The sequence below is a fragment of the Pieris napi genome, chromosome 15 (genome assembly GCF_905475465.1).
Source record: "Pieris napi chromosome 15, ilPieNapi1.2, whole genome shotgun sequence".
Lineage (NCBI taxonomy): Eukaryota > Metazoa > Arthropoda > Insecta > Lepidoptera > Pieridae > Pieris > Pieris napi.
The window spans coordinates 10744542-10758065 of record NC_062248.1 but is presented as its reverse complement, the minus strand read 5'-3'; the positions used below and the strand labels follow the sequence as shown (position 1 = coordinate 10758065).

The 13524-nt window shown below is 32.6% G+C and overlaps 1 protein-coding gene across 1 annotated transcript; it reads right to left on the bottom strand.

Moving 5' to 3' along the window:
- Positions 1 to 3052: 3052 nt before the first annotated feature.
- On the bottom strand, positions 3053 to 13133 carry LOC125056643 (RNA-binding protein 28). Its single transcript, XM_047659859.1, has 11 exons — positions 12786 to 13133; positions 12167 to 12301; positions 11409 to 11672; positions 10741 to 10908; positions 10257 to 10449; positions 9732 to 9909; positions 9276 to 9435; positions 7540 to 7645; positions 4408 to 4572; positions 3650 to 3749; positions 3053 to 3566 (listed from the first exon to the last, which is right to left on the bottom strand). Exons 1-11 carry the CDS (start codon positions 13051 to 13053, stop codon positions 3069 to 3071), a joined length of 2235 nt encoding a protein of 744 aa, XP_047515815.1. The 5' UTR covers positions 13054 to 13133; the 3' UTR covers positions 3053 to 3068.
- Between the last annotated feature and the right edge of the window lie 391 nt (positions 13134 to 13524).

Here is a 13524-nt window from a genome sequence, read left to right as displayed (position 1 = left end):
ATACAAAAATTACTCAGTTTATTATCTATGATTAAAATGCCTTATAAGCACTTAGTAAAGTAGCAGGGTTTAGATTTTATATAAATTTTGATTTTTATACAAATAGCGAATACGATATATCTGAACTCTGCATTAAATATAATTTTTATATAATTCTAGAATTTATCTCATATTTTAAGTTGTAAAGAGCCAAATAAATTTATGGTGATTATATAACGGGTGCGAAAAAAACTCGACTGATTGGTAGTATTAGGTAATCGTAACTAGTATTATTGGTAAAGTGGTAAAATTTGCAAATTAAAGCGTTTATATGTATTCTATATTCCAATAGAATTTTAGACGACTTTAGAGAACTTTAAGATTTTATACTTTAAAATTTTTATTCAATGTTTATAGTTTAACAAATTGCATAGACAAAAAATAATTTACTCAAATGACACAGATTATTTATATTTAATAGCGATTGAAGTATAGTTTAGTGGTCCTGTCGAACTCACAACCGATTGGTCAAATGTCAAAATTAAAAATCCTATGAAATTGTGTAAAAATTGAGGAAATCAAAGATAAATATGGCATGTTATTAAATTCTATTGGAATGAAGTAAAGTTTTTCGCCCTAATTTTATATGATTACAGGGTTTTAAGTATTTTACGAAAATCATACAATATACGAATTGTGTTTTTATGAATTTTCATATGGGTAAATTTGAGGATTTCCTATTTACTCAAGAACCATATTTTTCGTGAACTATTTTCATGTTTTCAAATATCAGTTCTCCTATTAACGTAGTGTATCTTTTAGAAATTAAGAGCGATGTTTTTATAATAAAGTATTTGTAGAAAGTGTTTTTAATTATTTCATACATATTAATGTATAATTTACCCAAAATTTGCCTATAAGACTTAACCCAGATCCGCAAGCAAAATTCTATTTCAGACTATGACTATCATAATAGTAGGGGATTTCGGGATTGAGTACAGCATGGCAAATTAATATACAGGGAGATACCTTGTACCCGGTTAAGTATCTCTACCAAAGATGAGCCCCATCTTAATATATATAAATCTCGTGTCACAATGTTTGTCCTCAATGGACTCCTAAAATACCGAACCGATATCAATCAAATTTGCACACCGTGTGTAGTTTGATCCAACTTAAAAGATAGCGTAGTTTAAATCTCAAATTATAGTCGCAATATTATTTTATTGCAAATATTTGTTTATTGTTTGATACAATTCTAACAGATGGCGCTGTGTTAAAAGTACCATCGTTTCACATAAGGTCTCCTACAGTTTCCCTTGAATAGTTAACTTCTATGTAATATAACAAAAACCTTAGCCACAGCAACGCTTGGCCGGTCTGCTAGTAAATATATATATTGCCGCCCGTCAAGGATAAAGGTTCAGATTAGTAAAAAAAAATAATCGTCAGACTTTTCGAGCGCGTCTGATTATGGTAGGGTGAGTTAATTACATGCTAAGAAGTGTATATTTCACTAATCTCACAATTTGCAAGTAAAGTTAAGAAAGGGGAGGGCTGCAAAGTTGTAAAAAAACGTCATCTCGACATTCTCGAGCATGACTGATGTATAATTTAAACTTATGTAGCGGAAGTTTGATAGAATCTGGATTTTTTTTATATACGTGTATACATTTCCCCATAAATGAGTGAGCAGTTTTATGAAGTCTTAAAGCTGGAAAAGCAAGTCTATTCCTACTTCGTGTTTAAATTGTGATAGTCACTGCGCTTAAGTACTTGTTCACGTTGATTCGCGGGCGCGGTCACGAAATATCAAACATATGGCGTAATATCCAAGTACGAAACGCACGTGCGGTCTAAGTACTTCTCCGCGCTTTCCAACGTGAACAAGCACTTAGAAATGTATTTATGTTTTTATAAACGTACATAATTTTTTCATACACATATTGGGAGGCAACTGGTAAAATACTGATTTCTTTAAATAATTCTTTTAATGAGGCACGCGGTTTTCTTTTTTGTAATACAAAAATATGTTGAATATCGGTCGCTGAGCCCCACAACAACATACCATAACACTATGGAAGTAACTGGAATATACGTAATTATTACCACACTATCGATACATTGCACTAATAGTACCATAATGGAAATTGTGAATGCATCTTTCTTGTTCAATCATTCATTACACGTGGGAATCGTGTCTTTATTTCTAAATTAGGTACTAAGATTACATGGTAATCTTATATTAGACCAGGGTAGATAATTTTTGAAACCAAAAAAAATTACAGTAGGATGAAACCCATAAGAAAAGGAGGGGAATATGATCAAAATGAAAGGAAAAATAAATTACGGTCGATCTGAGGTCGGGAAGGGGATGACGGGTCTGGGCGTTACTGCATACGATTTTTTGCATTTTCTGAGAAGATTTATTATGGTAATATATATATATTTTTTTACCATAGGAAAGTAGAGATTTCAACGAACTGAAAGCACACCAACTTTTTGAAAAAAGCTGAAATTTTGATGTCAGAATTTTCGATTGAAAATTAGGGTGTTTTTTCGATATTAATTCAAAATAAGGTGAAAAAATAAATATTTTTAATCAAATAAATTACAGTATATTTGGGATATAATAAGGTAAGTTTTCACCAAATTTCGTAGAAGATATAAATAAAAAACCAAAAACTTGGGTTTTTGAATTTTTCACCTAAATTTTGAGGTTATGTGAAAAAATTGCAAACACAAAAGTTTTAGATCTTTTTATGACCTACAACTTTGCCATTTAACTTTTTTCCATAGGACTTTTAGTTTTGTCGGAAATCGAGATAAACCGTTTTTTACCCTTAAACCCCCCCCCCTACCCTTCCCGACCTCAGATCGACCGTAATTTATTTTTCCTTTCATTTTGATCATATTCCCCTCCTTTTCTAATGGGTTTCATCCTACTGTAATTTTTTTCACTTTTTATTTATTTTAAAGGCTATCTGCACTGGTCTATATAGGTACCTAATAAATTAAAATGTACATTTTAATCAAGGGCTATTTATTTATATATACAAATTAAATGTCAAAATTAAAAACAAAATTTATTAACGTATAAGGTCCTTAATATTATTAATATTTTTCTTTTTATTCCTCTTTCCAATCTTACTCTTATTGATCTTCTGTTTGGGTTGCTTTACTCTTTCTCGAGCCGCCATTTTCAACCGCCATGACTTGCCATTCTTCTTCTTTTCCATTTTTACGTTTTGCTTATGAACTTCCTCTTGCATCTTTAGTTTATGGTTATTTCTCATTTTATGCGGCGCTCCTGCTTTCGCTGTTAAACCTGTGAACTCTTCCATTTCAACGTCTTTTTGTCTTCTAACGAACTTTCCAACACTCTCATTAACATCTTTCTTTTCAAATCTGCCTTTTTTCACGTAACTTTCGTCTGGAACGGACGGCCTTTTACGTTTCCTATTCTTTCCTTTTTCTTCTGAATTGTCTTTGTTCGCTAACGGATTATTTGCTATTGACTTTTCTAACCTCTTCTTTCTTGCGTTCAGAGCTGTTCTATCTTCTATTGAAAATGAAACAATTGGTCTCTGGAATGGATAAAAATATTTAAAATTTTGACTATTTATTCAAATGAAATTCAGCAAATTATTGTAGATTAATAAATACTTACATTATTTTTATCAAAAACGTCTGGATTATTGTTTAGTTTTCTGAGGCAGCCCAAAGCATCTTCGTGTCGTGTAAACATCACGAAACCGTAGCCTTTTGAACTGGAAAATTTATATTTTATTCATATAAAATGCCTTTAAATTATATAACATATAATGATAATAGTTATGAACTAAGATTTAATTTGAGGTTCAAAGTATGATTTTAGTATAACAAAAATTGTTCTATCAAAGAATAGTCAAACTGTCTTTGAATATAAATATTTGAACTCTGGCAATCCATTTATTTTTATTAAATTACGGATGCTATCCTCAGACCTCAAAGCCTCAAAGACCTTTCTAAAACCTTCTTTTCTTTCTTTTTTTCCTTTCTGGAACCTTCGCCAAGTGAGTTAACTACCATAAATTTCAATACAAATTGTTTGGACACGTAACCAGCGACGTCACGATGAATGAGCTACCTACGAGTTAGAAAAATCTATCGAATATGTAAAACGGTTTAGGTTTTCGTAAATGTTAAAGGCTGATTGATGTCACTACGTAATAAGAATAATTTAGAAAAAAAAACGACTGTAAATACGATTCAATATGAAATAAAAAATCGTAAATACAAGTACAATTAATTTTAATGAAACAGCACTAATATAAATAAAAAATGATCTTCATAAACCTTCCTAGAAATTAGTGGACAAACACACACTAACAAACCCAAATAGATTTGACTCCTATCATCATTAAGGTGCAAAAAAACATTACTTACGGATGCCGTCCATCCTTCTGAACTGGTGATCGAAGGTCCCTCATCACCCGACATTCGGTGATCACCGCATTCTTACTCGAGAACCGCTTACAAAGACTGCGTAATGTTGTATCTGTGTAATTTGGAGTCAGGTTGGAGACCACTAGACGATACCTCGATACAAATCTAGGAAATGGGAAATAATAATTCAATTATTTGGTTCATTGACAGTTTAATCGGTTATTTCAATAGATATTTTGAGTTTGTTATGTCAGTATTAGTTATTAAGCAAAACAAAAAGATTCCTATAGGGGCACGGACAGCATACCAACGTTTTGAGATATGCGCGTTGTTTGTAATCAACATATTCAGGATGCCATTGGTGCTATGCCTAACACGATGTATCAAGTACCACCTTTTCCGAGAGGTGGCATTAAAACCGTCAGTTCGGGTCTCGGCAAACATACCTGACGATCTGCAGAACTAATTAAGACAGGTAGGGTGGTATTATTGTATTAATTAGCGAGTCTATAGATCTACAATATCTATGGAGCTAAACGTAAGACCAATACGAATAGTATATGAATTACGCTGTCTCGATATATAGGAATATGGTCTTGTTATTTCGAGGTTGTCGCGTTCGAATCCCGGTTGTGCATCAATAGGTATACCTACTTAATAATGCATAATTTTAAAGGCCGATAATACACTTGCGAGTCTTCAGGTAAATCTAGTATCCATGGGCATTTAACATTAAGCAATTAATACTCGGAACAAACGCAGGGTGCAATTTCCCCGTACTAGACTATCTAAAGTTAGTAATTCTTTTTTGGGAAAAGGATTCTCTTCTTTAATAAAATCCCAGAGGCTCTTTTATCTCTGCCTTTTGATAAATTTAAGAAATGTATTAAATAAAGAAAAGCTTACACAGCTTTTCTTTAATGCTAAAGGCTCACTATAAAGTTAACGATTATCTAGTTGATAAAAGGGCCTGAGACTAGTGCTAGACGGGCTACTTCTAATTTATTTGCGATATTTGTTTTAAAATAAGTGTTGTTTGATGATTTGCTATTTTAAAAGAGTACCGAGAGTTTTATACGCCGGCTTTTTCTCTCGGCCTACACCCTCTGTCTTCTTTGCCGATGAGATTAATAATTTTATGACGTGGAATAAGTGATACCTGTATCTTATGTTTCATAATAAACATATTTTATTTTTTAAAGTGAGCCTCCTGCCCGTTTGTCCCCTAGTATATACAAAAAATTAGAACTTAAAACTCGCAGTTTAGACGGTAGACCCAATCAGAAATCAGAAGAAGTGTTATTTGATGATTTGATATTTTAAAAGAGTACCGAAAGTTTTTTACGCCGGCTTTTTCTCTCGGCCTACACCCTCTGTCTTCTTTGCCGATGAGATTAATAATTTTATGACGTGGAATAAGTGATACCTGTATCTTATGTTTCATAATAAACATATTTTATTTTTTAAAGTGAGCCTCCTGCCCGTTTGTCCCCTAGTATATACAAAAAATTAGAACTTAAAACTCGCAGTTTAGACGGTAGACCCAATCAGAAATCAGAAGAAGTGTTATTTGATGATTTGATATTTTAAAAGAGTACCGAAAGTTTTTTACGCCGGCTTTTTCTCTCGGCCTACACCCTCTGTCTTCTTTGCCGATGAGATTAATAATTTTATGACGTGGAATAAGTGATACCTGTATCTTATGTTTCATAATAAACATATTTTATTTTTTAAAGTGAGCCTCCTGCCCGTTTGTCCCCTAGTATATACAAAAAATTAGAACTTAAAACTCGCAGTTTAGACGGTAGACCCAATCAGAAATCAGAAGAAGTGTTATTTGATGATTTGATATTTTAAAAGAGTACCGAAAGTTTTTTACGCCGGCTTTTTCTCTCGGCCTACACCCTCTGTCTTCTTTGCCGATGAGATTAATAATTTTATGACGTGGAATAAGTGATACCTGTATCTTATGTTTCATAATAAACATATTTTATTTTTTAAAGTGAGCCTCCTGCCCGTTTGTCCCCTAGTATATACAAAAAATTAGAACTTAAAACTCGCAGTTTAGACGGTAGACCCAATCAGAAATCAGAAGAAGTGTTATTTGATGATTTGATATTTTAAAAGAGTACCGAAAGTTTTTTACGCCGGCTTTTTCTCTCGGCCTACACCCTCTGTCTTCTTTGCCGATGAGATTAATAATTTTATGACGTGGAATAAGTGATACCTGTATCTTATGTTTCATAATAAACATATTTTATTTTTTAAAGTGAGCCTCCTGCCCGTTTGTCCCCTAGTATATACAAAAAATTAGAACTTAAAACTCGCAGTTTAGACGGTAGACCCAATCAGAAATCAGAAGAAGTGTTATTTGATGATTTGATATTTTAAAAGAGTACCGAAAGTTTTTTACGCCGGCTTTTTCTCTCGGCCTACACCCTCTGTCTTCTTTGCCGATGAGATTAATAATTTTATGACGTGGAATTAAGTGATACCTGTATCTTATGTTTCATAATAAACATATTTTATTTTTTAAAGTGAGCCTCCTGCCCGTTTGTCCCCTAGTATATACAAAAAATTAGAACTTAAAACTCGCAGTTTAGACGGTAGACCCAATCAGAAATCAGAAGAAGTGTTATTTGATGATTTGATATTTTAAAAGAGTACCGAAAGTTTTTTACGCCGGCTTTTTCTCTCAGCCTACACCCTCTGTCTTCTTTGCCGATGAGATTAATAATTTTATGACGTGGAATAAGTGATACCTGTATCTTATGTTTCATAATAAACATATTTTATTTTTTAAAGTGAGCCTCCTGCCCGTTTGTCCCCTAGTATATACAAAAAATTAGAACTTAAAACTCGCAGTTTAGACGGTAGACCCAATCAGAAATCAGAAGAAGTGTTATTTGATGATTTGATATTTTAAAAGAGTACCGAGAGTTTTTTACGCCGGCTTTTTCTCTCGGCCTACACCCTCTGTCTTCTTTGCCGATGAGTAGGGATGGCTACAAATTCAAATTTAATAACGTGGAATAAGTGATACATGTATCTTATGTTCGATAATAAACATATTTTATTTTTATTTTATTTTAGACTATAAAAAATTGTGCCAAATATTAAAAAAAGAAGTACCTGTTTAAATTCTTGAGCATCTGCGTCTTGCTTCTCTCCAAAGCCAGTCGTTTTGCCATGTCTGATGCTGACAATCCGACAGCAGCTTTTGTACCGGCCACAACCACTGGTAACAAAGTTTTATTTAGGAATACTAAAATTGGCTTATTTACCTACTTTTTTGAGTAGATTTACAATTAAAAAAAATTTTATTGATTAACTTTAAAAAAATTAACAATCAAAGTTTCAAGGAAGAAATATTAGGTCCTTACATATGAAATTGGCGTTTTGTATGGGAGGAACAAAAAGTCGAATATTTTTAAATATAATATATTTAATTAATCAAAGTATGAACCATTGTTTTCTATGCACTTTTGCCATCTCATAGGTAGTTCATTGATCCCTTTACTAAAAAAAACAGTCGGACGGGAATCAATAAAATCTGTAAAGGCGATTTGGACTGCCCCATCAGAGTTAAATTTTTTCCCTTGCAAGAAGTTGTCCAAATTTCGAAAAAAATGATAATCTGTTGGAGCAAGGTCCGGGGAGTACGGAGGATGTCTTAGACATTCCAATTGAAGCTCTTCTAATTTGGTAGCCGTCTGTTGTGCAGTGTGTGGTCTAGCGTTGTTGTGAAGTAGCAGTGGCGTGGAGCGATTGACCAGCCTAGGTTGTTTAGCCGCTAGCTTTTCCATCATGGTTTGCAATTGCTGACAATAGGCATCAGCCGTAATAGTCTGGCCAGATTTGAGAAAACTGCAATGAACAATACCGGCACTAGTCCACCAAACGCTTACAAGTAACTTTTTTTGGGGTTAATTTTCGGTTGGGGCAGGATTTGGCTGGCTGGCCAGGATCCAACCATTGCGCTGAGCGCTTCCGATTATCGTAAAGAATCCATTTTACATCACAGGTAATGATTTGGTTTAAAATACCTTCATTATTGTGCCGGTTCAGTAATGTAACGCAGCAGTCGACGCGCGTTTGCCGGTTTGCTTCAGTCAATTCGTGAGGTACCCATCTTTCAAGCTTTTTAATCTTCCCAATTTGCTTCAAGTGAATTAAAACAGTTTTATCACTAACACCACAGCCTGCAGCTAACTCGGACGTGGTTTGCGATGGATCCGCTTCCACAATAGCCTTCAATACTTCATTATCAACTTGGGTCTCAGGCCGTCCACGGGGCTTGTCCTGCAGGTCGAAATTTCCAGAACGAAAACGTTGGAACCAAAAACGAACTGTGTTTTCTTTTGCAACATGACCGCCATACACATCATTCACCCTTCGAGTCGTTTCCGCAGCACTAGTGCCACGGTGGAACTCGTACTCGTAAATAATGCGATACTTTAAGTTTTCCATTTTGTAAAATGAGTGACGCAAACAGAAAAAAACAGAAGAAAAAAACAAATCAATGACGGTCATCGAAGCACAAATACATGAGTAAATAGCTGTACAAATTTTAATTTGGAATTCTTAACCAAAGAGGAGATATTTGAGGTCAAAGTGGTCAAAACGTAAAACGCCAATTTCATATGTAAGGACCTAATATATAAAAATGGACTCCGATCGATCTTATTTATTATATCTTCGCGTTAATGAACTTATATATTATCAAATCAACACATTTATTATGTGTACAGATAGAATTTGTTTTTTAGTTTTTAATTAAAACTACGATTATAAAAATGAAATAAAACGGTAAATAATAGATCAATATTATGATATCATAAATAATATATATATATCAGTAAACACACCTCCTTCTTTAACCAGATACAAGTTCCTATTATCTTTGGGTTGCTTCTTGTCTTTGACAAGGTTTTCTCTCTTCAGAGCAGGTTTTACCAACATCAGTTGTCCATCTAATCGCAATTCACTTGGTGGGAGTGACAGAAATTTATCTGCATCTGCTTGGTTCTGAAAAACGAATAGAAAATCATATGTTTATATTAAATTTACGAAAAAAAATTCTTCCAGAAATGCAAGTGGACGGACTGGACTGTTCAGTAAGTTGGAATACATCTGTTGTCACAAAAGGACTTTTAGTTTACAAACAATTTGTGGAAAAACATACTTACAATATTAAGCACATAGGAAAACTAAATAGATTAACATATATTATCAAATACCATATATATCAAATATTATCCAATAATTCAAATTCAAAATGATCATTTTTTAGGCTGTTTAAAATGATATCCGTAACAACTTACCACAAACTTAACAAAGGCAGATCCCTTTGAATGTTCCGATAGTTTGTCAACACACACAAGTGCATACTTTACAGGCCCCGTTTGCTCCACAAACTGTCGGAGCTGGTCATTGTCAACACTGAATGGCACATTTGTTATAAACACAGTGCAACCATCCTCCGCATCATTCAATTTGGTCCTATAAGGCAACACATGCAATTAAAATTAGGGTATTCAGAAAAGAGGAGAAAGTTAGGAGTACATAGACATACGTCTATGGTAATCGACAACTATGATTAATTCACTGTAAATAGTAGAAATAAAGACTAACTTAATTATTTATTGGTATAACAATTTTAATTAGAAAAATAATATGCACAGTATTTTAAAGTAAAAAGTTTTAGTGCATCTTATATCATTGTTTTCTATGAACACATATTTTTTTTTGCACATTACAGAAATAAAAAGTACATAGAAACCAATACAATGTTTTGTTTTACCAATGTGAATTATGACTCCAAATTTATTATTGAGATATAAACTCACCGTTGCCACTCAGGCTGTGTGCTTGTAACACTTTTGTCATCTTCATCCTTTATATCTTCATCTTCCTCATCATCATCCTCATTGTCATCTTCTCTGTCATTATCATCTTCACTCTCCTCAACATCACTGTCGGTATCAATTTCAGGCTTTTCATCATCTGATTCATCATCATTTTCACTGTTGTCTGATTCATCTGAGATTAAAAAACACCAAAGTCAAAAGTAATTACGGCAGTTTATGTGTAATAACAATATTAGAAAAAAAAATCAATTTATTGGTTTTGTTATTACAATTTCACGTTAATATTTAATAAGTCATTTTAATAATTATCTTGTCAATTTATTTTACACAACATGACCATTTAAAAAACTTTCTTTTGTTAAAAAAGTTATTAGTGTATATAAAAGAAAACTTTACTACTACACTTTATTACTTATTAAAAAATTGGATAAATTAAATATTATGTAATAAAGATAATAGTTACTTTTGATTTCATCTTTGACCTCCTCAGTAGATATATTTAAGGGTTGCTCCTCATTGTCACTGTCAGAATCTTCTTTCTTCACATTCTCTTCCATCTCCAATTGCTGATTTACAACATGTTGCATGTATTTGTTTTTAGCCACTGCCCAATCTACTGATATTGGTCGTCCTGTAATTCAAGTTTAATTGTTAAAAACTGTTTCATATTTGGTTATTAAAATATAATAACAACTAGTTGCCCCCGCGAACTGTGTTTCTCCTTAATGTGATTTTACTTAGCCTACCTTTTTAGTACATACCAACATGGAACATTTTGCTATGCTACCCCAGAGAATGTTCAGTTTTCCGGAATGAAAACTTTTTAGGTTTCTCTGTGAATTTTTTTCTATATCAACCTCAGTTCAAGTCATAAGTTTTCATTAACAAATAAAAACAATTTGTATATATTATATAGTTGTATGTATTTAAATGCCACAAAATAAAAAAATATATTTTTTTTTGGGGTGGACACACCTTATCACTTAAGGGTTTGAAAGATAGATAGTAGCCGATTCTCAGTCTTACTGAATATGTATAGTAAATTTCATAAGAATCGGTCGAGCCGTTTCGGAGGAGTATGGGAACGAACATTGTGACACGAGAATTTTATATATATAGAGATGATCTTACCCAAAAATGGCTTCATATTTGTATTCAAAAGAGCCTTTTTAGCCATTGGTACATTTTTGAAATGCACAAAAGCACATCCAACTAGTTTTCCATCTGGTTTTTTTAATAATTTAACTTCTAATATTTGTCCATATGATTCAAAATGTTCTTTTAAAGATTCTTCTGTAGCCTTAAATGAAACATTCCTGATTATAAGCCGAGCATTTCTATTTATCCTGACTTTATTTTCTTCTTTTTTAGGTTGTTTTTTGGTATATTCTCGAACTGTAAAAGAAGATTTTAACATTCAGAATTAAGAAGAATAAATGAGATTTAAATTGATACTTTTTTTAATTTTTCGACCTTGCATAGCTGAAAGATGAAAATGGTTTTTTTTTTACTAGGTATAAGGGAGCGTTCAATTTTGGGAGAGGGGGGGGGAGTGTTAATATTATTTTCGACTTACACCACAATCCACATAATATGTAGTAACTGACGAGTCACTAGGTGGTCATAAAAACGTAACGGCGAGTTACAGGGGGGGGGTCAATAATCTCCAAAAATTGCGTTACGTAATACTTGAACGCTCCCTAATAATAATAATAATTTTTTTTCTCCCTTATATTAATGCACTGGGTGGATGGGGGGGGATAACATTATTGCAAATAGTGACCCATTTCACTGCCTAATATTAATATGTTGAAATATCAATTTATAATCTTGTATAAAAATGTAGTAATTAAGAAAAATTCTAAGACATTTATGAAGATTAAACATACCTTTTTCCTCTGGTTTTGAGTCTTCAGCTTCACCATCTGATGAAAAACTAACAGTTCTAAGCTTTATGTCCTTATTAGGGACTTCTCCTTCATATTTATGTTTAGCAACAGCCCAAGACACATAAATAGGCCTGCCTGAAAGTTTGTACTTCATTATAACCAGTTTTTGCCGCTACAATTGTCATGTCTTAAATTAAATAAACATTGAAGTTGCATGAAAAATAATTTGGGAAGAAGGAAATATATTTTGTTCAATTTTGCTTGTTACACTTGTACAAAGTGTAAGCTGAGGCTGCAGAGGTCAATTACCGGATGGGGGGTGCCGATCTACCTGTTTAACCAACTGTACAATGTCAACTTACGAGTTGAAAGGCATCGGCAAAATCTATTGCAGACTTCCTCATGTTATATTAATTAGAACCAATGTGTGGCCGTTATAATAAGTGAGGATGGAGTGTATTTATATTTACAAATAGGAATAATTTTAATTACTTTTTACTATTTCTATGGAATTTTTATACATGTTAAATTTACTTTCTAAAAAGAGCATTCAAAGTATATGGGTAAATAAAGAAAATTGGTATTATGGATAAGCTTGAAAAATAAATTAAGTACATACCCAAAAATGGCTTTTTATTTGTTTCAGTCATGGCCTTATTTGCCATTGGCACGTGTGTGAAATGTACAAAAGCGCAACCCACAAGCCTTCCATCAGGTTTTTTGAGCAATTTAACTTCCTCAACATTACCAAATTTCGAAAAATGTTCTTTCAACGTTTCTTCTGTCGCTTTGAAGGATATATTACGTATAATAAGCCTTGCATTGCGGTTAACACCATCCTTATACTTCGTATTTGTTTCAATTTCCACTGTATCGTCTTCAGGCATGATGTATTATTAATTGGGAATAAACACGTGTGTCCAATATTTCAAAACACAAGGTTAACAGCACTTTTATTTTTCTTAAATTTAAGAAAGGTATGAAAACATTAATTAAATTAATTCGACAGGCTTAAGTATTTTATATATAAAATAAACTTTTAATTATAATATAATTTATAACATATTATGTTATTATTTTCTTACAGCAATTTTTCATAAACTCTAAAAATTTCAAGAAATCCAGATTGTAGCAGCAATTATAAACCGATTTGTCACTGTCTAGTGTCAAGTCAAGTCTGAACTCTGAACTCTGAAGTCTAAACTCAAGTTACTGAGAAATGACAATCATGATTTTAGGGAAATTTATTTCTGTTAATAAATTAAAGTTATAACTTATAAATAAGATTCTCCCCTTCATACCTTGTAGTAAAATGTTAACCTCTTGTATATATTATTAGATGTCTGTGTGTGTTGTAT